The sequence below is a fragment of the Cornus florida genome, unplaced genomic scaffold (assembly GCF_030987335.1).
Source record: "Cornus florida cultivar Cherokee Brave unplaced genomic scaffold, ASM3098733v1 CherokeeBrave_3.0.0_Hap2_Chr10, whole genome shotgun sequence".
NCBI classification, from domain to species: domain Eukaryota; kingdom Viridiplantae; phylum Streptophyta; class Magnoliopsida; order Cornales; family Cornaceae; genus Cornus; species Cornus florida.
The window spans coordinates 109,812,335-109,837,112 of record NW_026775580.1 but is presented as its reverse complement, the minus strand read 5'-3'; the positions used below and the strand labels follow the sequence as shown (position 1 = coordinate 109,837,112).

Below are 24,778 nucleotides of genomic sequence, written 5' to 3'. Positions count from 1 at the left end.
CTCAAATCGCGAAAATCTCAATTAAATTTTTTTTTTTTCGTTATTTTAGTAGAATAAAACCTAAAATCAATCAACCTTTTTGAATAGATAAATTCTAAATCAGAAACAAAAATAAAACAAAAAAAGAACAAAAATACATAGAAGAGAGAGAGAGTTACAGCTTTGGTCGGGTAAAGATTAAAATTTGAGTTAAGCATGGTAGCAACTTTCTATTTTAAACTAATTCTAATTGACAATCCACAGATTTAGAGAGAGAGAGATTTGATTTGGATCAGATTTGACTCATATAACCTTTCAAATGTACTTATTCAAAACCAAATTTTGCATATTAGTTTTTTTTTTATTTTTTATTTTTTATATATATTATTTTTTCAAAGGTAAATTTTGCATGTTAGGTTGTCAAAGTCTAGGGGAATGGTCAACAAATTAATAATAACACGTGGCAAAAGGCCGATCCTACAAGTATATAAATAAGCCAAACTGAAGGAAACCTTACAAAAATATAGCTAGTGCATTAGCAAGGTCCATCAGTTATAATCAATACGGAGAATTATATTATATATATACGATCAGTTTGCAACAATATATAGAGCTAGTATTATATACAAGATCGATAGATCAGTTATATAAATATATACAATAGACTTATATAAAAGAGCAGTTATGGTGAGTAGTGCTGGTAAGGTCGACGTACTATCAACTCAAGGCAATGATTTGCTCAACCGTCGCAGTTTCCCATATGATTTTATCTTCGGAGCAGCATCATCTGCTTATCAGGTATTTTAATTTGTTGTTTCAGTTCATTAATAGCTAGCTTCTATTTGCATGCATATATTTATACATAATATATGCATGTATATTTATATATATATATGCATATATGTTCTTAATTAATTATGTACTTCCTTTTTCAGTATGAAGGTGCAGCAAATGAAGGTGGCAAAGGGCAAAGTATTTGGGATACTTTCACACAGAGAAACCCTGGTACATACTCTCTCTCTCTCTTATGCAAATTTGTACAGTAATAATATTCTTATATGGATGCATGACATGCAATATATATATATATTGTAAAATGGCAGGTAAGATAGCAGACGGGAGTAATGGCAACGTGGCGAATGACTCTTATCATCGATACAAGGTACGAGGTCAAACTTGTTTTAGTTGATGGTTTAGGTTTAACATATAAGTTTTGAGTTAATTATATTATATCATAAAAGATTTAGAGGGATTCTTCTAACCATGTTGCAGGAAGACGTGAGTGTCATAAAGAAAATGGGTCTAGATGCGTACAGAATCTCAATCTCATGGCCTAGACTTTTGCCAAGTAAGTATTGGTTTAAATGATCCATCTTATCATATATTCAATGATTCATTATATAACACAAGTTCAAGTGATCACAGATTTGGAACCATATATGTCTAATTTGTGTTTATATATATATATATATATCAGCTGGAAGACTAAGTGGTGGTGTGAACAAAGAAGGAATCAATTACTATAATAATCTCATAGACGAGCTCCTCGCCAACGGTTATGATTCAACCTATGATCACTTATTTCATCAATATTGATTAGTATATATATATATTTCATCTCAAATTGTTTATGATTTTGCAGGAATACGGCCTTTCGTAACTCTGTTCCACTGGGATCTTCCACAAGCCTTAGAAGACGAGTATGGCGGGTTCTTAAGTTCCAAAATTGTGTAAGTGGATCAATTCTCGTCTAAAGATCCTTGTTTAATTAATTACTTGGTCAATCAATCAATTGTTTATAATTTATAATCAGATCAATTTTTTATTCTTAACATATAATTCCGGCTATACATCAAACACTTTAGAAGAAAATTTTATGTTGCAGCATTAATGTTTGCATTGTTAGTTTTTTCATTTCAATTATTTGTCATACCAGCTTATGAAACAAATTTTTGGCATTGAGTGCATGTATAAGACACTGGGGACGATCTTTAATCATAGAGTTTTGCTACAAAGTCCGATGTTACTGCAAAACGATGACATCATTTTCCATTCACATTAATTAGTCCGAGAGTGTGACTACTTTTCATTAATTAATTTTCCTTGCCGTACTATATATAAAAAAACCATGTTATTCTACTTTACTGCAGGCATGATTTTATTGAGTACGCTGAGCTTTGCTTCTGGGAGTTTGGTGATCGGGTGAAGCACTGGATCACACTGAATGAACCATGGAGTTTCAGCGTTGATGGGTATGTAAACGGTACCATTGCACCGGGTCGAGGATCTTCTTCATCGCCGGGAGATCCAGGCAGAGAACCATATTTGGTGTCACATCACCAGCTTCTTGCTCATGCAGCTGCAGTGGAACTCTATAGACAAAAGTTCAAGGTTTGTACTTGAATATCATAGAATTGTCATGATCTATATAGTATGAAAACAATAGAAATTTTGTGTTAATGCCTCATAAAATTTATAAAAGAAAAATTATTTGATCCGACCCTTTCATATAAAGGTAAGTACGAAATCAGATTTAACAATGATTTTGATTTGATTAAATGATGAATGTATATAGGCAACTCAAAACGGTATAATAGGGATTACACTAGTAACGGATTGGTATGAGCCTCTCTCGGAAACTAGTGACAGTGACAAAAAGGCTGCGGAACGAGCCTTCGATTTTGCATTTGGATGGTGAGGATTATATGTGCTTTATTTAATTAATTATACTAATTTATAGCATAAATAAATTGGTATCTTGCTATGTTTTATTTTCAATTTGTGTTTCAGGTTTATGGACCCGTTGACGACAGGTGACTATCCACAGAGCATGAGATCTAATGTGGGACCTAGACTTCCAAAGTTCAAAGTAGAAGAATCAGAGATGTTAATAGGGTCGTTTGATTTTATAGGATTAAACTACTATACTGCTAATTATGCTACTGATGCTTCATCATCTACTGTTGATAATCAAAATTTCAGTTACACTACAGATATTCGAGTCACCACTTCAAGTAACTCCAAAACTAATTCTTCTTATTTAGACATTAATTTCTATTTTAATCGCATTATTATTAAAATAACCATGATATTTTGTTTTTGTAGCTGAGCGGAATGGAGTCCCTATTGGTCCAAAGGTAAGCATTTCAAATGGACATATTCACATAAGACTTTCATTTATTTATTTTTAACAGTCCAATAAGTACATATATATATATATATTTCTCATATATAACTTTTTATTCTATGTTGCAGGCTGGTTCAGACTGGATCTATGTTTATCCAGAAGGGATATATAAGCTTTTGACCTACATGAAGAAAAAGTATAATAATCCACTTATTTACATTACAGAGAATGGTAATAAATTAATGTATTAATCTATTTTATTGGTGTTCAATAAGATTAATTTTTACATTCTTTCACGAGAATTTTTTAATATATTAATTTGACAAATAAATATCTGAATTGTTTCACAGGGGTGGATGAGAAAAACAATGCCTCTATAACGATTTCAGAAGCCCGCGTTGATAAGACTAGAATAGACCATCTTGATAGGCATTTTCGTTTTATTCGGAAAGCGATCAAGTAAGTTTCTCAAAGAAATTCCATATATGTGAGAAGTAAAATTTTCATTAATTTATTAAATAGTTAGGAAATAAAGAATGAAAATTTACAAGAGTAAAAAGTGTTAATTTTTATACGTTGATATGTTACTAATAGATGATTGTATATGACTTGAATTTTTCACAGTGAGGGTGTGGATGTAAAGGGACATTTTGTATGGTCGTTGATGGACAATTTCGAATGGAATGAGGGTTACAACGTTCGATTTGGCTTGATCTATGTCGATTACAAGAATGGGTTAACAAGGTACCCCAAAGAATCGGCCATATGGTTCATGAATTTTCTGAAAAAAGATACATTGAACTCTCGAAAAAGGCCACTGCCCAATAATAATTCCTCCAGAATTCTCAAGAAAAAATAATTGTTCTCCGAACCCTCCATGTTAATTTGAATTATTAATTTTTTTCTATTTGAATTTGTATTAGGTCTAATTCCTACTGTTTTGGTTGGATTATTAGAAATTCCAAACTCTTCGTTAAATTAATGCTTATGTTCTTTAATTTATGTAATAATGTCTACGTTGATATTACGGACAGGGGAAGGGCTGCCCCCTGTGTAGCCCATTGTTACATTTGAACAAATAAAAAACTTAAATTCAAATTATTGGTATTAGGAATAGTTTGGACCATTAAAATGTGATATATATATATATATATATATATATATATATATATATATATTTTGGGATTTGAGGTTTGCCAATATCTCAAATAGACTCCTGTTTTATTTCATAATCTTTCACTTACCTTTCTGGAGGTTCTAATTTATATAATAGATTCCTTCTACTTAACCGAGACAAACCAATGCCAGCAACAGAACACTGATAGAAGGTCAGTAATGGAAACAAACATTTTATGAGCAAAACGAAAAATAATCCACTACCGTTGCCAAATTAGACTAACGATCACTTACTAGGGAAGTAAATGAATCTATTTGAGATATTGGCAAACCTAAAATAAGATAAGTGAAATCAAATAAAAAAAATTTAAAAAAATTAAGATTTTGTATTGCGTTTACTTGAGCATTCTAATAGTTGCAACGTCTATTTGTTGTAACGGCTATTTTTGAAATCAACGTATGGGGTCACTATGAGTTTAAATATTGGGCTTTTGGGCTATTTATTTTTAAGCATGTAAAAATATGGAGTATTTCCTTAGCTTGTTGGGCTATAGTTGGGTTTCTTTTTCGGACTGTTTATTTGCCCTTGGACAGTTGGCTTCTTGGCTTTTTTTTTTTTTTTGTTTTTTTTTTATGTAAATTCTCACACACACAATATAACACATTTGCTTGTCCTTCCCAAAAAAGGGTAGGAAATAGTACTCTTATTTTCTATAAATGCACAAGTGAAATGACACTAATGTTCCTATTTCATAAATAAGAAAATCATGGGCATTTTTTCTCATTTAAATAATAAAAAAAAAACAATTAAAGGAGCGCATTTATAAGAGAGTGAATATGATATCTATAAGAGAGTCAAAAACACTGGCTTTGCTGTGTCAAAAACTTAAATCACTAACCTTCTACTTTACATATATATATATATATATATATATATATAGAGAGAGAGAGAGAGAGAGAGAGAGAGATGATAGCATTTCGACAGTGTTAGTGATGTATTTTTGGTACGAGGAATTAGTAATTTGGAGGATGGAAACAGTTGAGGGATGAGATGACGTGAAAAGAAGTGGTAGTTGCATGGTCTTTCTTCTTGATGAATGTTTTTCAACATTATTAATTGTGGGCAGGTGTTGTTTGTGTGAAGAGTAAATTCAGGAATCTAGTTGGGATGATAATGGTGTTTGGCTTACCAATTTTGACTTCTCACTCACTTCTCCAATACATTTCCTTCATGGTTTTTTTTTTTTTTTTAACTTTTTTTTAGAAAAGTCTTGCATTTATTCAAAGAATAAAGAAAAAATATTGAAACTTGGTTGAGCCATATAAATTGTACTTAAACAATAAACAATTCTCTTGGGACTTGTTTGGTTGACACTGACATTTTCTCCATGATCTAAAATACAAGGTTGTAGATTTGCAAATTCCCTTTTCTCGTCTACCTTATCAACTACCAAGTGGAGGTGTTTGTTACCAATCTATTAAAGCACCTCCACACAAAACATTGATTTGTTTTATGTATGTGGTTATTGGTCAGTTTGGTAGATAAACAACTTGCTTAATCAATATGACTCCACTTCTTAAAGACATCAAGCCAACCAAAATCTGTATTAACAATTTGTCTCAACTTAACATCCAACATTGATTCATTTGATTTTATGATGTTGATTTTGTGATCCAACTACTGGATTGCATTACCAATTTATTAATTTGGTTGAACATGTAGATATTAGATAGTTGTCAAAGCGGACGGTTTTCAGTTGTGATTACACACACACATTACATTAATATTTTGTACTAGTAAGCAAATGTCATTTTCAAGCATTCAAAAATTTTGGCCAAATCTTTTTTTTTCTTTTTCTTTTTCTTTTTTTGAGTAATGACTAATGAGATATATTGTTCCAACTATGCATTTAATTTGTGAACATATTATCTGCTATGAATATGTTTCAACTAACTTTTATTGATGTTTGATCTAATTGCACGTGCCATTGAACTAATGCATCTTATTGCAATGAATTCTCCTGTGGTTTGATCCGTTCTTACACATTTATTCTTCTATCAAAATTGATTACAATGACCAAAATGTTCATTAACTAAAATGAAAAGTCGTTGTTACCCTCATATTGCCATCAAATTACAAATATATATATATTTGCATGGACAAAATTGCCCTTCTTTTATTATTAAAAAAAGGTAATTTGACATATATAGATATTTTATCATTTAAAAAAAATAAAATATTAAAAATTGAGGGACAATAGAGTAAGAATGTAGTAGTAATACATAATAGCATGATTGTGAAAAATAATAATGTATAGTAAAAAAGAGGATTACAAGGGAAATTAGAAGCACAAAACATAATGAATGCATACCCTCTAGTAAGGTAGTCGAATCTAAAATGGGCCCTAAAACTCAGATTTTGATGAACACGGTCTGAATTAAGTACGAATGCTGACACTGTGTGGTTTGAGTAAATGTGTGTTGGGACCTGGTGTCAGTTGGTCCAAATAATTGCAACTGCATCTTAATTAATTACCTAGCTTCTTCTATGGTTGTGTTCCTACAATTTCCCACACTAGCAACTACAATTTCCGGCTGAGAGATGCACATTAAATTGGCCCGACTCTGACATTTGACAACTCAGTTTTTATTCAATTAAATTCAGATGTTTCCCCAATTTTCATTCTCAAGCAATTTCGATATCACACACAATTCACATAGAGATGAAGATGATTGTAATAATATATATATATATATATATATATATATATATGTCATTTTCACAGTCGATCTCAAACTCTATTCTTCATTCTTAACAAAATGAGGTGGTCTTTTTCTGTGTATTATTATAATCATTATTGTGTCAAGCTTAAGAGTAAAAAGTATGGAATATACTTTTGAAAAACTATATATATATATATATATATATATGGGCGAAATTGTCCCGCTGGTCCCTATATGTTATCCCGCCAGTAATCATTCTTTACACATGGAATACACTTTTGATATTAAAGGTTAAAATTATAAAATTTTAAACTAGCTTTTCTCGATTCCAAGTACAGGATTTCTATATTATAAACTCATAATTAAATGAACATAAATGATGTGGTACTGAAGTAGATTGTAGTTTGTCAATTGGATCTGTGGTTGGGGACAATTAGACGTATTGATACCTGGTATGTGATTCTTTTTGTATGCATATATATATATTCATATTCATGTATTATTAACGGAGTATAATTTAGGTCATATTCCGGCACCCAACTACTGGGGTATAATAAGTTCACTAGCCACCAGTGTGGTCGGTGATGGTAGCTTACCTTATTATTATTTTGATTGCCATTTTTTGCCAGTTTCAGTATATTTTTGTAAGACTCTGTAAATTTTAGTGCAAATGCGGAGGTTTTCGATCTCCCTAAGGCTCATAAGTATTAAATGATGGATTTTGAAATTAGCATTAGTTGAGTAACTCAATTGCATCCATCAATGACCAAAAAAAAAAAAAAAAAATTTGCATCCATCAAGTTTGAATTGTGATTTAATTGAGTTTAGATTAACTCGTTTAAACTCGATTATTCTAACTCAATTACATCCATCAATGACAAAATAAAAATAAAAAATTGAATCCATCAAGTTGAATTTTGATTTAATTGAGCTTAGATTAACTCGTTGAAAGTCAATTATTTATAATCAGGGGTCTTACTAATGTTATTTTCTTTACCTCACAAATGGATGGTGAGGGTTAGGATGTCAAAAGATAAAGTGGTGGATGCTTCTTATGAATGAAAAATAAATAAATGACAAAACACTCTTATACTTTAAAAATTGTATATAAAACTCTCGTTAACTTGATTGTGAAATGACAAAATTGACCTTATTTTTTATATTAAATTAACATATTAAAAATTATTATTTTAAAATTACAAAAATAATAAATGTATTCTTTTTTATTTTTTTTGTCGCCAAAAAACCCACATTCACTTTGAAGACTCGAACCCTAACTATTCATTTTAGGAAGTATAGAAAATACCATTGGGGGACCACAAAGCCATTGGTAATAAATGACCATTAAATAATGTTAAATTACAAAATTGTTTAAAATTACAAAATTATTATTTAATGTTATATTACAAAATTTAACTTGTTATTTTAAAATTACAAAAATAATTTTTAAAAAATATTATCCGTCAATTTAACATTAAATAGTAAGGTCAATTTTGTCATTTCACAACAAAATTAATGAGTCGGTCACAAATATGGGGCAACTCAATAACTTTTTTTTAGAAGAGTTTATAATTTTAACTCATGCTATGTATATAAATAATTAAATATCTAAATTATTTAAAATCAGTAGGTTCAAGTCCGGAAGTTTTAAGTTGAATACTATTTAAAAAATATAATATATATTTTTTTCTTTATTACGTGGTAGAAAAAACTGATATCAACTTTACATTAATTAATTAATTTAAAAAAAAAAAAAATTTTGAATTGGGTTATCATCTTTCCATAATTTCACTTTCTTAAGACTTATTTCTTTCCATTTCAATGCGTAAAAAATAGATCAATCCTTGTCAAGTGTGCTTGTAACATAAGGCGAATCTATTTTTTTAATTTTTATTTTAGTAATACTACAAAGAGGTCAACCTCATGACAATTGTCACGAGCTTAACACAATTTAAAAAAAAAAAAAAACATATACACTGCACAAATAATATCTGTCACATAGCCAACATTAAAGTAATCTCATTGTTAAAAAAATAAAAATAAAAGATCATAATAAAGACGTTCAAATATAATAATTTAATTTCATCAAATGACGTTAAAAAAAGAAAATGTAAAAGTAAATTTTGGTACTGTAAAATGAAGTCATGTGATCTAGTAAATAATTTTATGCACGAAATATTGATTGTTGATATAATAATATTTTAAATAATTAGTTGGGGGTCCAATTTTTAAATATGACCGCAACAAAAAGAAGGGTAACACAATTGTCATAAAATCGGCCTTTATTATTAGTATTATTATTATTATTTTCTGATTTGTTCAGGGTGTTTGTTGATTCATCATAGGTTATAAGAAAAAAGAAGAAGAGTAGTTTATGAGTTCTGTGAAACTAAACAAATTTCTTTCCTTCTCTTTTTCCTCTGTTTTTTTTTTATTAAAAAAATAAAATAAAAAATCATAAAAGCAAATCCATCATTTTCATTGTTGTTAATGCCTCCATAACGCTTGGCATTTATTTGATCTCCTTCTTTTTCATTTCACTCGCTTCTTAATACGTCAGCAAAAAATATAAAAAAATACATATGTTTATGTAAATTAACCTGAAAAAAAAAAAAAAAAAAAAAAAAACTAAACCAAATTGAAAGAGTGATCAAAATAAATTTATAATTTGTTATTTTATTTCTAACAATATTTCAAACAAGAGAGGCATGTTTATTTATTTCAATCTATAATTTAGTATCTCAAATATTAGTATGTCAGAGGTAAATGCAAATGACTCCCTGAACTTGGGGAAAAAACCCTAAACTATAAAAAAATTGTAAATAACTCTCTTGCTATTATTCAATTTGATGAAATTACATAACTATCCTTAAAATTTGAGAATTAAAAATATAGATTTTGAAATAAAAAATTATTCAAAATTGAATTAAGATCCTAGCCAGATTCTACTACTGAAATTACCAAACTCCCTGTCGAATCCCAAAAATGGATCCTCAATATATTTTTGTATATGAGTAATTTGGTTCTTAAAAATGCATATTTGTCAAAATATCATTCATTTTTGACTATGTTAAACAAAAATAAAATAAAATAAAATAAAATAACAGGCAAAGGACAATTTGCAAGGTTTCACAATAGTGGGTTATGTGCTAGATCTATAATTTAGAGGGGTTATTTGTAAATGTAAAATAGTTTAAGCTGATACTATTTGCAGTTTTTCTATATATAATTTATCAAGTCGTGGTTATCTTGAATCAATTTAATATTATAACATTTTAAGGAAAAGAAAGAAGTGTGGAGTTGAAGTTCAGATTATACTAATAGTGATTCACAATTTCACATGGTGAAATAAAAAAAAAAAGGAAAGAAGTAATATTATTATTTTACAATAAAAATATGAGATCGTATTAAAAGTATTCAATTATATTTATGTTAGTGAAAAGTGAAAAGGGAAAAATGACTAATCTCGCCTCTTTTATAATTATATAAATTAATATACTTAAATAAGAATGATAAAGTTTTTATGATTATATTCATTCTCTTTCTTTTTCCCTTTACCAAATAATAAAAATGTATTCCCCCCTCCTTTCCATCATCTTATATCCAATCAGATTTGGCAGAAAACATGAAAATAATGGTAATTTCCAGCTTTCTATAAATCGTCTACCACTATATCCACGTGCTGGCGATGCAAGCAACTCCAGAAATATATGAGTGGTTGATGTGGTTTTAATTTATTAAATTTCATTTTTTTGATGCAGCAGTGAAGTGTGATCCATTATTTTATTTTTCTGCAGGTTTTGGTCCTTTCATGTTTCTCATGTTTTTGTTCTCTGCAACCAGAACTCACTGAGTCCACTGCTATCTGATCAGGTTCCTGGGCACTAGGCAACACCACTCATTTGAAGAAAGGGGCACCCTTCTGGTCAAAGACTATTCTACCCTTTTCTGAATTTTGATGCAGAAATTTCTAATGGAAAGAACATGCATACCTAATCTGTTGGTAGTATATTTATGAAGTAGTTGCCTACATAATCTACAATTTAATGCATTATAATTTATAAATTCAAAAATAAACAAGTGCATCGAGTAATGATCTTTCTCAAGGGTACATTCTCTGTCTCCATGAGAAGTACGTTAATTTTGTGTCTTCACGCATTATGTTATAATAATATTGTAAATTCTCAAATATATTATTCTATTTCCCAACATATTAACTTTTGTTTTTCAACACATTTATTATGTTTTTTAATATCCTAACTTTTCAACACATTAATTTTATTTTTTAATACATAAAATATGACTGAAATAAGTAAGATTATAAAAAAGTAACACTTTTTTGTTTCTCTTGTACATCATTGCAAATTTTTCATGTGTGCCTCGAAATGTAAGAAATGAATCATTTTTTGATTAAATGGTTTGTAGGGGGATATTTAGTCACTCTGTAAGCCTGAAGTGATTTCTTACCAAATTTTTTTATTTGGTGAGAGAGAACAACTTCTAATTTATCATGAATTGTAGCTTAAACACACTTTCTTACATTTTAAAGTATAATTTCAAGAGTTAAAATCTGCAAAGGCAAAGTGGGTTGCCAAGGTTAAAAAAGAAAAAGAAAAATCTTATAGCTTAGGAAAAATTGAATTATATGATCTAATTTGTACTTCTAACCTTTTATTCATAAAACAGAAAGGAAGAAAAAGATAAAAGCGCAGGTACACTTAAAGGAGTGCTCTATTGGATACCTAATCTGTTGGTAATATATTTATAAAGTAGTGGCCTACATAATCTACAATTTAATGCATTATAATTTATAAATTAAAAAATAAACAAGTGCATCGGATAATAATGATCTCTCTTGAGGGTACTGTGAGAAGTATGTGGATTCTCTCTACCTTTGCACCATGCTATAATAGTATTGTAATACCTCAAACACATTACTATATTTCTCAACATATTCACTTTTGTTTTTCAAACATTAATTCTATTTTTTAATACATAAAATATGGCTGAAATTAGTAAAATTATAAAAAATAACACCTTTTTCTTTCTCTGGTACATCATTGTAAATTTTACATATGTACTAAGAATGCAAAAAATGAAATTTAAATCTAGGAGTTCAAATCTCTAAAAGGATAAAGTGGGTTGCCAAGGTTAAAAAAGTAAAAAAAAAAAAAAAAAAAAAAAAAAAAAATCTTATCGATTAGGAAAATTGAATTATATGATCTAATTTGTACTTCTAGCCTTTTATTCATAAAACAGAAAAGAAGAAAAAGATTAAATGGCAGGTACGGTAGCGTCTTTACACTTAAAGGAGTGCTCTATTGGTGATATATGATAATTAAACGCTATATATTTCTGGTCATAGATTCTTACATATTATATTGCATATACTACTATTTTATAATCTGTGTGTGTGTGTGTGTGTGAGAGAGAGAGAGAGAGAGAGAGAGAGCACTTTGGGTGTTTTGTTTGCCCAAACTTGCTTGGCGTCTCGAGCCTTTCAGAAAGAGATCCAAATAAATGACACTCATTCGATTCCCTTCCTGAGCGCTCTCTCTCTCTTGAGAAATTTATTCACCAAACCCAACCACACCTCACCACTATCCCTCTCTTATCAACACACACTCAATCTCTGCCTGAGATCATCACTACCCACCACACTCTGCACCATTTGTGTTATTGGGTATTCTCTAATTTCATCTCCCTCTGCAAATTCATCATATACATATATAGTGATTTCATTTGTTTCTGGGTTCTTGGTGTGGGTTCTTCCTATGGCTGCTTCTTCTGTTGTGTGCACATGGCTCGTGGCCGCTTGCATGTCAGTCGCTTGTGAAAAGGACCACACTATGATGAATCCGACGACCATGGCTCGCTCTTCTTCTCCAAGAAGGTTGAGTAGATGGGCTCGTAAGCGGAGGGTTTTGTCCAAATGCATCTCCGGTGGCACCGAATCTCCCAGAGGCCTAATCCCTTCCTTCTGTGGATCGAGCATTGAGGGTCTGATGAAGTCTTACTTGGCTTTCGAGCCCTGCGAGGCGTATTGTAGTTCCAAAGGGCTTACTTCTTCGGACTTATTCGGTGACAATGGGTTTGCTTCACTCTTCGGATCCAGAAACGCTCTGGTCACTCGCAAGCAGAGGCGGATTAATCGAGCCGTCCATTCTGGTAATCATGTTATTAGATATCCTATACTATATATCTATGAGCTTTTTGTGTTGACTGTTGGTGTTGATGTTGTGGGTGATTATGCATTTTTAAATGCATACTTTTAAATATATATATTTTTAATTTGGAAATCTGAGAGTTTAGTTATTAGATGATTTTTTTTTTTTTGGTTTGATTATTGCTAATCATGGGTTTACTCCTGAGTTTGATTTGGATTTCTCTAGGAAATTGATTTTCGTTTAATTCAATTTTTTCTTGGACGAAGAGCATGTGCACTAAATGAAGCCCAAAATTTGTAATTTGGAGAAAAAGTTACAAGTTAGATGATAATTTGTCTGCAAATTATTTATGAAGTAAAATAGCTCTGTGCAATGCTGTGTCGTAATCCAATAGCACTCCAGTCTCAATATTGGTGCAAAAATCTTTACTTTTTCCCACATCTGTCCCTCTACATTTTACCAATTATTATTATTATTTTTAATGTTGTTGAGGGTGGGTGGGGTTGGTTTGTTAATTTTGGTTATTATTGTCACTTGTAATCTGCCTTGCTGACTCCCAAGCTATCTGTGTTCTACAACATGAATATGAATGCGGACATAGCCACTTTAATTTTTGGGAATTCAGACATAGTTGCATTGCCTATGGAATTCTGACATATATATGTATACTTTTTTCTTAGTTGGTACACTCACACACACATGCCTCGACTAAGGCTTGAACCCCGGACCTTTCTTTGGGAAGTAAGGGCTTGATACCGCTAGGCCACCGGCCCCTTGGTAATTCTAACATATTCCATTGTGATATATATATATTTTTCCAGCCATTCCATTGACTGTTCGCACATGTCATGGGAAGAAATTGTTTCTCAGTTAGGTGCTAGGATTCATTGTCTAAATGTTTGAATGTTTACGTGGAAATAGTTTCAGATTACTGTGTTGACTCATGTAGTTTGAAACTTGTTCACATCCATATACCATACCTACCGTCTCACACAAATTGTACCGACACTTTCAAACACTATTTGTAATTTATATGGTAAAATTTTAGGGGAAGCAATGGCTGTAGCTATGCAACCTGCAATAGAAGTCACAAAAAGAAAGAAACCTCCTATGAAGCAAAGGCGAGTGGTTGTGACAGGGATGGGTGTGGAAACCCCAATTGGTCATGATCCAGATGTCTTTTACAATAATCTGCTTGAAGGTGTCAGTGGCATTAGTGAGATTGAGGCTTTTGACTGTACTCAATATCCAACGGTATATCTCGTTCATGATCTTTTCTTTTGCATGGGGGCTCCTGGTTTAGATCTTGATTGTAGATGTCTAAATACAGAGAATTGCTGGAGAGATCAAGTCCTATTCAACAGATGGTTGGGTTGCGCCAAAACTTTCAAAAAGGATGGACAAATTTATGCTTTACATGCTAACAGCCGGCAAGAAAGCATTGGCAGATGGTGGAATTACAGAAGATGTAATGGATGAATTAGATAAAACTAGATGTGGAGTTCTGATTGGCTCTGCCATGGGTGGCATGAAGGTAACCTTTGACTTTTCTGCAGATTAGAATGCGAACTGTATTTGATCGGAGAACATAGAGAAGTGTTTTTACTGTGCTTCTGCTAAATCATCTTAAATTTGTGGTTATCTAACACGTGTTTACCACATGTTACATCTTCTGTCTATGTGATTTTTATATGTAGTGATAGAGGCATTCCATAGTTATGCACCTAAACTACCTAAATGATTAGGAACAGTACTGTTTGATTCTTTTCTGATCGAAATATATGGATCCATGCATCTATGTGTCCATATAGATCATGTGACCCCTCTTCCCGCCACTCTCCTTTCAGTTACATGGACTCTTAAAATTTGTGTGATGTAGGACTGACATGCAACATTCGGATATGCATCTTAAGCAGTTCATCTCTCTTATTGTGTTTCTTTTGCTTCATCATTGCTTTAAAATGAGTGAATATTTGACTTTGGATAAATAATTAAATTATTATGCCATGTCTCCGGTATTTTGAGTCTGGAGATTTGATTGATCTCACATACCTGCAACCAACTCACACACCTAAGTCCATGTAATATAGATTTTAAAATGTAGAATGGCAGTGGCAGTGGCAGTTTTTTCTCTCTCTCTCTCTCTCTTTGTTGGTACTCACACACCCATGCTTCCACAAAGGCTTGAACCCCTGACCTCCCTTCGAGAAGTAGGGGCATGGTATCACTGGGCCATTGGCCCGTTGGTGCAGTGTTTTACCCATGTACTGGGATCCTCTTGGAAACTTTTCTGGCAGAAAGGGGATGTCGAGACTCCAATGTCTCCATGTGAGAGACGCAATACCTGCAGATGGGGGTAGGAAGCATATTTGTATAGCATCAATTTCTTGGTCGCTGATTCCTTTCCTTCCTTTGGGTTGTTTTGTAAATTAAGCAGGTTTTCAACGATGCAATAGAAGCTTTAAGGGTCTCATACAAGAAGATGAATCCTTTTTGTGTACCTTTTGCAACAACAAACATGGGTTCTGCCATGCTCGCTATGGATCTGGTTAGCTTAAATTAATTCGCTGCAAACTTGACATCCATCTGATGGGTTACAGAAAGTTTTGAATGTGTCCTTAAAGCTTTTTGTTTACGTGCTGAATTGCAGGGATGGATGGGACCAAACTATTCCATCTCTACTGCTTGTGCTACGAGCAACTTCTGTATACTGAATGCAGCAAACCACATCATCAGAGGTGAAGCTGTAAGTGTCTCACACATTTTCTCTGTCAAAAAGTGGAACAGTAGGACTTTCTTATGCGGTATACCATGTTAGTGGTGTTTTTATTTTTTTCTTTGACCAATTGAGCAATGATATAAAATTAAATTAGAAATAGTTGGAGTTCTACTGCAATATTTTCTGACATTTGTTAATAACTTTCAGGAAATGATGCTTTGTGGTGGCTCAGACGCCGCAATTATACCTATCGGTATTTCTTCCTTTGTTTGGTAGTTTATACTTATTTTACTAGCTTGAGGTTGTCGATTTTTATGATAATTTTTGGTGGTGTAGGATTGGGAGGTTTTGTGGCATGCAGAGCACTTTCTCAGAGAAACAGTGATCCTACCAAAGCTTCACGCCCTTGGGATACTGTAATGTCTGATAAATCTCGTGCTTTTGTTTCCTTGTCTTTTCTTCAGTCATTGTCAAAGTTTTGGGAGAGCGAGTTTAAATGAACAAAATTGGAATTGATGATTTGATTTACACCTACATGATATTTTAGTTAACTTGAAAAAAAATAATACACTAGGGTTGTAGTTGAACCAGACAATGACATTACATGATTATAGTTCAATGTTTTCTTTTAGATTCTAAAGGTTAATGGGTTGTACACGATTCTTAACTGAAATGCTCTGGCTTTTGTGTTTCTGAACTGTTGAGAATTTTCAAATCTCTGACAAAACAATCTCATTTAATCATGATTCTGTCAATGAACAGTTATGCTCAAAATCCCTATGCTGGTTCTTTCTTTCCTTGATCTAATTATGAGCATTGGTCACCATAGAATATGGTTTTGTCATTCAACAGAGTCGTGATGGATTTGTTATGGGAGAAGGAGCTGGAGTTCTGCTTTTGGAAGAATTAGAGCATGCTAAGGTATGCTTATAGCAAGTCTTTTATTTCATATTTGATGTAGAATTAATCCTATAGGCTAGTATTTTCCTTACCATTTCATATTTTTTCTTAATTTGCAGAAAAGAGGTGCAAATATCTATGCAGAATTCCTTGGTGGAAGCTTCACATGTGATGCTTATCACATGACAGAGCCTCATCCTGACGGTAATATTCCAAGTTTTCATACTAATGATTCTATGTATCTAATTATGTCGTGTTCTTCAACTCTTGCAAAATGTGCATGGCGTGTTTTTTTTTTTTACCCTTTATTTTCCTCTTCTCATTGTTATTAGTTGGTTACATGGTTCTATATATCTCTCTCACCTTTTTTTTTTTTTTTTTTTTTTTTTCGGGGGTTCGGGGGGAGAAGTGGGTGGTGCTAAGTTTGTTGGAGTTATTTATATTGCAAAAACTTCTTTATCACATGATTGTGTGTTGACATTAATATAGAAGTACTCATCTTGTTTCCACTGTTTTTAGTTTTTTGCGTAGGCTAGTGTATGGGTTAACATAGGTACGTGAGTTTTTTATTTTTATTTTTTTGGACAAAAATGTATTTGGTTGAGCTATTTGTCAAGTTAGAGTGCTTTGCCTAGAGAGACTTAATTATACATACAATTTAGGGTAGTCCAAAGCTCAGAGGAGAAGGTTGCATTAACTGCATATTGTGTCAAACCTTTAATCTTATGACCATTGAAACGTGCATCCTAATTTATCTATTTATTTATTTTATCTTATGCTTACCATTTGATTTTGTGCTTGTCAGCTTCCTGTCAAGGTAACCCTTGGTAAAGATACTGACAAGCAGAGGATATGTAGCCATCCTGAAATGATTGGCACAAGGCTTTAGGTTTATTGAGTTATTTGGGTAATGGTGCAAGGCATTGTTAGTTGTCGCGTCCTTGTGCTTTTGGTGTGCATCTAAACTTAATTTTCTATAAAACCACTGCTCATAGTTAGAAAATTGAAATAATAAATTTTTCATAGTTAGATAATTGAAATTCTAAAATTTTCGTATATAAAGTACTTGGGAACATTTATAAAAATTTAAGCAACAGACAAAACAAAATGCAACTTTCTAGAGCGGGTAATAAATACAGATGGAGAGACTTGGGCCCAAGACCTCCTAGAAGGCTAGAACCAAAGCTCAAAAACCATGTTTGACTACCAGTTGTTCAAATTAAGTTGTTAAGGAATGGACCAACACTCACAATCGATTCTTAGGGTCCACTGCTTAATGCTATGGTAAAAACTCAGGTTAACAAGCACGAGGACATGGTTTCAAGTCTCGAAATAGCTACTGTGTGCACAAATAATACCAAACTTTAGGCCTTTTCCGGTCTTCCCTTCCCAATGCCCCACAGACAAGACCAACACCTGGACAAAGGCTTTTTAGAATTTTGATGTTTCACACTTGAATGAATATAGATACAAATGATAATTTTTATTTTTATTTTTATTTTTTTTTAAAAAAAGAAGCTTTACAACAAAGTCAATCTCTCCCTTTGACTTCATTTGATTTGAGTAAGAGAGACTGTTTCCCAGGTTTGTAATTGAAAACGCATTGTTGAATTTTGCTAGATTACTTCTTAATAAGAAATTTTGCTAAATCGTTGAAATATTGGATGACTTTGTTTGATATTTTTCATTCAAATAAAGTCTATTCTCTTTACTGTTTGCTTTGTGGCATTTGTATTTATAGCACCTCGTTCTATAAATTTTATTTAAGCAACTCTTTTGAAGTTTTAAATGAATAATGACATTTCTGAGTGAGATGCATACAAGATGTTTCATATATGATATACCAAAAATCTATGAAGCACGGACACGGACACGAGACACGGGTACGATACGACACGGGTACGGCGACACGGCAAATTTAAAAAAATAGGACATGGACACGGCACAGATACGGCAATAAAACAATAATATAATTTTTATTATATATAAAAAAAATATTTCCTTTTATTTAATTTCTTATATATATTAATAAATACAACCCATATAAATTATATATATAATATTTACTATTTATAAAATAATATATATATATATATATGTGTGTGTGTAAAAGAAACAACACTGATGTCTCATCTAACCCCTCTTTTTCTCAATCTCTCCTTTTTCAGTGACCCATGTGACCATGTCTGATCCCCCTCTATCTTCACACACAATCTGATCCCCTTCTCCGATCCCCTCTATCTTCACACACAATTTGAACACAAAAGCAAACACGTCTCTGCTTCTCTGATCCTCATCTATCTTCACAATTTGAGATCCATAAACACAACATCAAAATCAAATTTACGCCTTCGTGTACCCCATCGTTCCGATCATTCTCTTAGGTCTCTCTATCTTCACAATTTTTACATATATATATATATATATGATACCATGTTAGGTTTGGCTCCCTTCTCAACTTCTTCCTCTCTGGCTCTCTTCTTCCTCTTCCTTCACCACTTCAGGCAAAAGAGGCACGGTGAAATATCTTAGTCCTGAGATGAGAATGCAAAAGAAGAGGCACAGTGGAATCAAATCGGTGCGTGTCCGATCGGTGTCCGGTGCGTGTCCGATCGGTGTCTGGCCATGTCCGATCGGTGTCCGGCTACATCAAATATATTAAAATATGCAAGACACGGTTAGAGCGTGTCGGACACGTGTCCAAGCCTGGGATACGCGTGTCCGTGTCGGACACGTGTCCGACACTGGTACGTCGACCCTTAGAGTCGTGTCGGTGCTTCATAGCCAAAAAATTTCAGCTTCTTTTTCAACACCTCTAATTGTGACCTATTGTAGGGTAGTCATGAATCACAATGCCCATGCCTATAGAACACTTGTAATGAATAACACATCATAATTTAGCACATTGATTTTTTACTCTTTAAGTTGTTTATTCTGTTCCTAAAATTTAACTTGTGTTACATGAACTCTTCAAATCTAAGTGAATTACCCGTGTCGGACACACAAAACTCGGACATGGTTACGGGACATGTGTCTGATACTTTTAGTTGCCCAGCCCCATCTCTACGGGATAAAGGCAAGGATGATGATGACGACGACAACTTTTAGTTGGACATGCACTGATGCACCTTAAAAACCCACCCAATAATTCAGTTTAATTGCATTATTTATTCAAATGGAGTGAAATGCATATGTTAAACATTACACAAAGACATTATTTTATTTTAAAAAATAAAATAAAATAATTAAATAGTATGAGGTTTTAGCAGTGTCCATGTATCCTTCTATTTGGGAATTTGACACATCCGACACATGGATATGTACGTACCCGAGTCCAGGTAACATAGATTATTTAACATCCTGATGGAAACTACTTGAATTTATTATATTTATGTAGGTTACATTAGAAAATTCTGGATGTTCAATTATTTGAACCAGGGATGATTTTTTTAGCTGCGTCTGTACTAATGCAAAATAATTGGTGTGCATGATTCATTTATCAGGAATGTAAAATAATTACTTAATTATGGATTATGAAACTATAATGCAACATATATAACATAATATCCCTTGTTTCACATCCATAAGCAGGTGCCGGTGTCATTTTATGCATAGAGAAGGCCTTAGGTCAGGCTGGAGTGTCCAAGGAAGAGGTGAACTACATAAATGCACATGCTACGTCCACACTGTCAGGAGATCTCAAGGAGTACCAAGCCCTCCTTCACTGTTTTGGCCAGAATCCAGTGGTAACTTAAATGCATATAATTTTCCTTTATGGCTATTTGTTTCTAAAATCATCATATGCATGCTTGATACAATGTTACTGTTCTTACAGTTAAGAGTGAACTCTACAAAATCAATGATCGGTCACCTACTAGGAGCAGCTGGTGCTGTGGAAGCTGTTGCTACAGTGCAGGTAATTAAAATATGGATTAAGTTTTGAAAAATACTGCAAAATATATATTTTTTGAATTAATATATCACTTTTGCAGTGGAATTCCTGATTTATGAAGTTTATTTATTTATTATTTTGGTAAATAAGAGGAGGTCGGGCAACTTATGAAGTTTATATACATGTGTGTATATTAGGCCTTCTAGCTGCTAATGACAAAATACTGTAGCCAACTGCTGTCTTCTGCGTCTTTATTTCAATTTTATTTTTTGTTTGTGGGGTGGGTAGGGGGATGTACGTTGGCAAAGGTAAGGAGCATTTTCCCATTCGCAGATATTGGTAAAGGTCACATATATTATTATATTTTTCTGTGATTATGTGAGCGTTATCTCATGCATCTTACACTCGGTCCAATTGCGGGCCTTGGCACAACAATAAGGTTGCTCCATTGTGACCTCCATGTCACGAAATCGAATCAAGGAAACAACCTCTCCACATGCGGAGGTAAGGCTGCATACATCTGACCCTCCCCTGACCCCACAACGGCGAGAGCCACGTGCATTGGCTAGCCCTTTTATAAAATTTACCATTATCTTGTGGTGGTAGGATTATGAGGATGATCACATTCACTTTCTGTAAACGTCCAAAATGCTAGCAAATATCAGTTAAATTTAATTATAGTTGAGAGAAATCGATTAAGATGGTTTGGAAGTATGTAAAGAAGACCACTTAGTGCATCAGTTAGAAAGACTGACATGATCCACATTGAGGGTAGTTCTAGGGGAAGGGGGGACCAAGAGGCCAAAATTAACATGGGTTGAGGTTGGGTGAAAAGATATGATAACATGTGGTTTGACTTAGGTTATGATCTTAGGTAGAGTGGAATGAAAAAATATGATTCATACAGCCAACCCCAAGTAGAATGGTATTTTGTTTCTGCTGTCAATAAAGACTACCTTGTGACTTCAATCAAGTTCAGTGTCGCAAATTTAAAGAACTTGTGTTGTACATGTGATTCTTGAAATATAGCTTACGGAATGGAATGGGATTGAGAGATTCTTGAAAAAATATTAGGGCCTGTTTGGTTTAGTTTTTCAAGGTTTAGTTTTTCAAAAATAGTTTTATTTTTTAAGAGAACTGAAAATCAGAAAACAGTACAGAATTTTGTATGATTGATAGTTCTCTGAAAACTCAGTTTGAAAAAGGCCTGTTATAGAACAGTCTTTTATGATTCTCTGGAAAACTGTTTTCCGAGTTCTTGAAAACTATTTTTAGAAAACTGAGCCAAACATGCCCTTCTACTTTAAGTCTCTTTTTTTTTAATTATATTATTATTATTATTATTATTATTATTTTGGGGGGGGGGGGGGGGTTGATTAACGTTCAGAAGGTGCAAGTTATATATGACTGGAAGAGATCCCCTCTACCCATAAATTGCATAATTCTATCCTATTGAGATTCAAGTCCTGCATCTGACTTGAGAGGGGGGAGCAGGTGATATCACATAAGCTAGACACCTGGTGCTGGCATATGATTTTGTCTATCCGAACTCTATAGGTATTATCCAATTTATATATTTTGTCTTTAAAATGTGTTGTAGCATAATGTGGATGAAAAGTAAAATGCACGAGTCTCCCAACGTGTTCATGGCTAGCCATAAAGCAACAAAGTTGATAACATGAGATCCTACAGAAAAATTCAACACTCCAGTCCTTGATTATGCTTCCAGCTGATTGACTTGAGCTTTTTCCTTCATATAAAAATTAAAAACAATGCAGAACATGTTAATTTTCATGATATCATGATATCTGAAGTTCTAGCAATATAAGGGATTTGTTGGAGGGTAAATTATCTTTTGAGGTCTTTATGTCCTCTAATTTTGCCTTTGAATGTTCCCGTTGGGTGAGGGATATGATTTAAACAAATGGGGTTGTAATTCGACTTATTGGAAGCTTCAATCACAAACTTAGTTATTGGATGCAGGTTAGTAGTCCAGATTAGGGAAATAATATAATCTGGCATAGAATCTTTCAAGAATCTCTAATGTTTCACTTGGTGAAATCATGTCTCAGCTATTGCATTCATTTCTATCACCGGTGTGGTATTGTTGTATTGGTGTGATTTGTTTCGAAGTCTTTTTTATATGTAGCTTTTTGTTAATACGTGTAATACAAAATCAAATATGCCTTCTTTTGTTTGGTTTTTTGTTCTTGATTTTCACCACTTAGTTGCAAACTTATAATAGATTTATCAAAATTGATGCTGAAACTTATATGGTTTGACGCCAAGTTTCTGATGATTGTTGACATGATCCTGTGTAATCATGTAGGCTATACGGACTGGGTGGGTTCATCCAAACATCAATCTTGAAAACCCTGATAAAGGCGTGGTATGTTTTCTTCTTTATTTAAAATTTTTTTTTGCATTCCATAGAAAAGGTCATCTAAACCTGATATTTGTGGCATGTTGTAATGTCTCATTTAGCCATAGAAAAGGTCATCTAAGCTGCTACTTTTTTTTTTCTTTCACAGTAGGCTTATTCCAATAGGGACTTGGGCAGCAATTGCTAAAGGGAAAGAAAGTTCTATTTTCTTTTTTGGACATTCAATTACACTTATGGTTGAATAATTTCGATTTTCTTATAATTTGGTGTTTTTTTTTTGGCTACTTGATATGTGGGATGATTTCTGTAAATCAATTAAACTATCATATTGATTTAAGGCATTGAATAATCTAAAACTATGCCTACGCATCTAATCAGGACACAAATGTGCTGGTGGGCCCAAAGAAAGAAAGGCTGGACATTAAGGTGGCGTTGTCTAATTCGTTTGGCTTTGGTGGCCATAACTCGTCAATCTTATTTGCTCCTTACAAATAGATCCTGTGGACTTCTCCAACTTGGGATCAGATGGTACCAAGGTATTTGGCATGTTATTAGTATTTTTTTTTCGAAGTAACCATTGGAATTGGAGTATGATATAAAACCAAACTGATGGTAGCGTTATCGTTATTAAAGCTCATACTTCGATTATTTGTTTCTTTATTGCTACATGATAATAGAGGGGAGCTATTCATGATATTCAGTTTGAATTCATTGAATAAAAAAATTAGAAGAAAAAAAAGAAGATATATGCATTAGATTCAGTTTGCAGGACACGTAGAAAGAATTATTCCTACATCAGTCTTGGGTTCAAGCTACTTCCATGAAATATTTTAAGAATTTTAGCTGTATTAGTGGAAAACTTTAATTGGCTGATCATATTTGACTTGTAAGAGTTGATTGGCTTTGCTGTGTCTTGCAGTTTCTTGCGGTATCCTTCTTCGTTGTGTCTGATCTTCTATATGACTGGCCGAAGAAATGAAACTGTTTGGACAGACCGAGGAGGTGGCCCTCTGGAATTGGGGAAGGGACAAATACAGAGTTCCCCCATGGCTACCATGATGATACTCCTGTTCTGCTTTTTGATGAGTTTTCCTTTCCTCCTTTTAATCCTTTTCTCCTCCTCCTAAAAAGTTACACTAGGGCTTCAGCTGGCGGTCTAATACGAGCCATGCTTGAGTTCAACTACTGTTTCCTTGTACAAGTAGATGGTCCAGTGAAGTTTTAACGAACGATTGTATCAAACTCTAACCTGGTAATTTGCCAATGTTGGACATGTGAAATGTTGGTTATATTGCGCAGAAGTTGGTTGCATTATTATTATAATCATGGAAGTGAAATGATGTCCATTGTGGCCCTAATTACAACGTTGCTTTCAGTACTTTTTCTATGTTTTGTTGCGGATGGACCCGTAAGGAAAAATAATGTTATCATGTCACCCTATGGTTACTAAGCATAGGGCAAGAAAAATGCATAATTTGGGAGGTCCATCCACACCTGGTACCACTTGGTTAACAGATCAAACCAATCACATTACCTCAAAGAGGAAGTTACTACCCAAAACTCACGACAAATTAAAATAAGGGTAGTTTTGTAATTAGCTTTAGGTCTAGCCGAATGTGGACCAATAATAAATAGTGATACAAAGAAGACAAGTCTATTTTTGCATTTTGGCGACGACTATAACTTTATAATAAAAAAAACAAAAAATAGTAACTGTTTTTTTTTTATACTATTTATTTTCATATGCTAGTAACTGATTTCAAGTATTTTC

At 32.9% G+C, this 24,778-nt stretch overlaps 2 protein-coding genes across 2 annotated transcripts; both read left to right on the top strand.

Annotated features, from left to right (window-relative positions):
* The first annotated feature begins 521 nt into the window (after positions 1-521).
* LOC132277012 (raucaffricine-O-beta-D-glucosidase-like) lies at positions 522-4,213 on the top strand. The gene is made up of 13 exons (XM_059778701.1): positions 522-777; positions 915-984; positions 1,083-1,141; positions 1,252-1,327; positions 1,457-1,534; positions 1,622-1,709; positions 2,130-2,370; positions 2,555-2,673; positions 2,770-2,993; positions 3,085-3,116; positions 3,235-3,337; positions 3,457-3,565; positions 3,731-4,213. The coding sequence occupies exons 1-13, from the start codon at positions 664-666 to the stop codon at positions 3,963-3,965; spliced, it is 1,548 nt and encodes a 515-aa protein (XP_059634684.1). The 5' UTR covers positions 522-663; the 3' UTR covers positions 3,966-4,213.
* Positions 4,214-12,339: 8,126 nt separating this feature from the next.
* On the top strand, positions 12,340-24,330 carry LOC132277009 (3-oxoacyl-[acyl-carrier-protein] synthase II, chloroplastic-like). The gene is made up of 14 exons (XM_059778698.1): positions 12,340-13,114; positions 14,162-14,367; positions 14,444-14,647; positions 15,551-15,661; positions 15,764-15,859; positions 16,040-16,085; positions 16,169-16,248; positions 16,685-16,753; positions 16,852-16,936; positions 20,324-20,478; positions 20,568-20,648; positions 22,954-23,013; positions 23,386-23,543; positions 23,927-24,330. The coding sequence occupies exons 1-13, from the start codon at positions 12,721-12,723 to the stop codon at positions 23,500-23,502; spliced, it is 1,704 nt and encodes a 567-aa protein (XP_059634681.1). The 5' UTR covers positions 12,340-12,720; the 3' UTR covers positions 23,503-23,543; positions 23,927-24,330.
* The last annotated feature ends 448 nt before the right edge of the window (positions 24,331-24,778 follow it).

Bases quoted from the DNA above. Each gene is read 5' to 3' on its own strand.
- LOC132277012 (XM_059778701.1), top strand. From the start codon at position 664: ATGGTGAGTAGTGCTGGTAAGGTCGACGTACTATCAACTCAAGGCAAT. The intron at 3,117-3,234 runs GTAAGCATTTCA...TCTATGTTGCAG, and splicing joins GAGTCCCTATTGGTCCAAAG to GCTGGTTCAGACTGGATCTA. The intron at 3,338-3,456 runs GTAATAAATTAA...ATTGTTTCACAG, and splicing joins TATTTACATTACAGAGAATG to GGGTGGATGAGAAAAACAAT.
- LOC132277009 (XM_059778698.1), top strand. From the start codon at position 12,721: ATGGCTGCTTCTTCTGTTGTGTGCACATGGCTCGTGGCCGCTTGCATG. The intron at 14,648-15,550 runs GTAACCTTTGAC...TAAATTAAGCAG, and splicing joins CTGCCATGGGTGGCATGAAG to GTTTTCAACGATGCAATAGA. The intron at 20,479-20,567 runs GTAACTTAAATG...CTGTTCTTACAG, and splicing joins GTTTTGGCCAGAATCCAGTG to TTAAGAGTGAACTCTACAAA.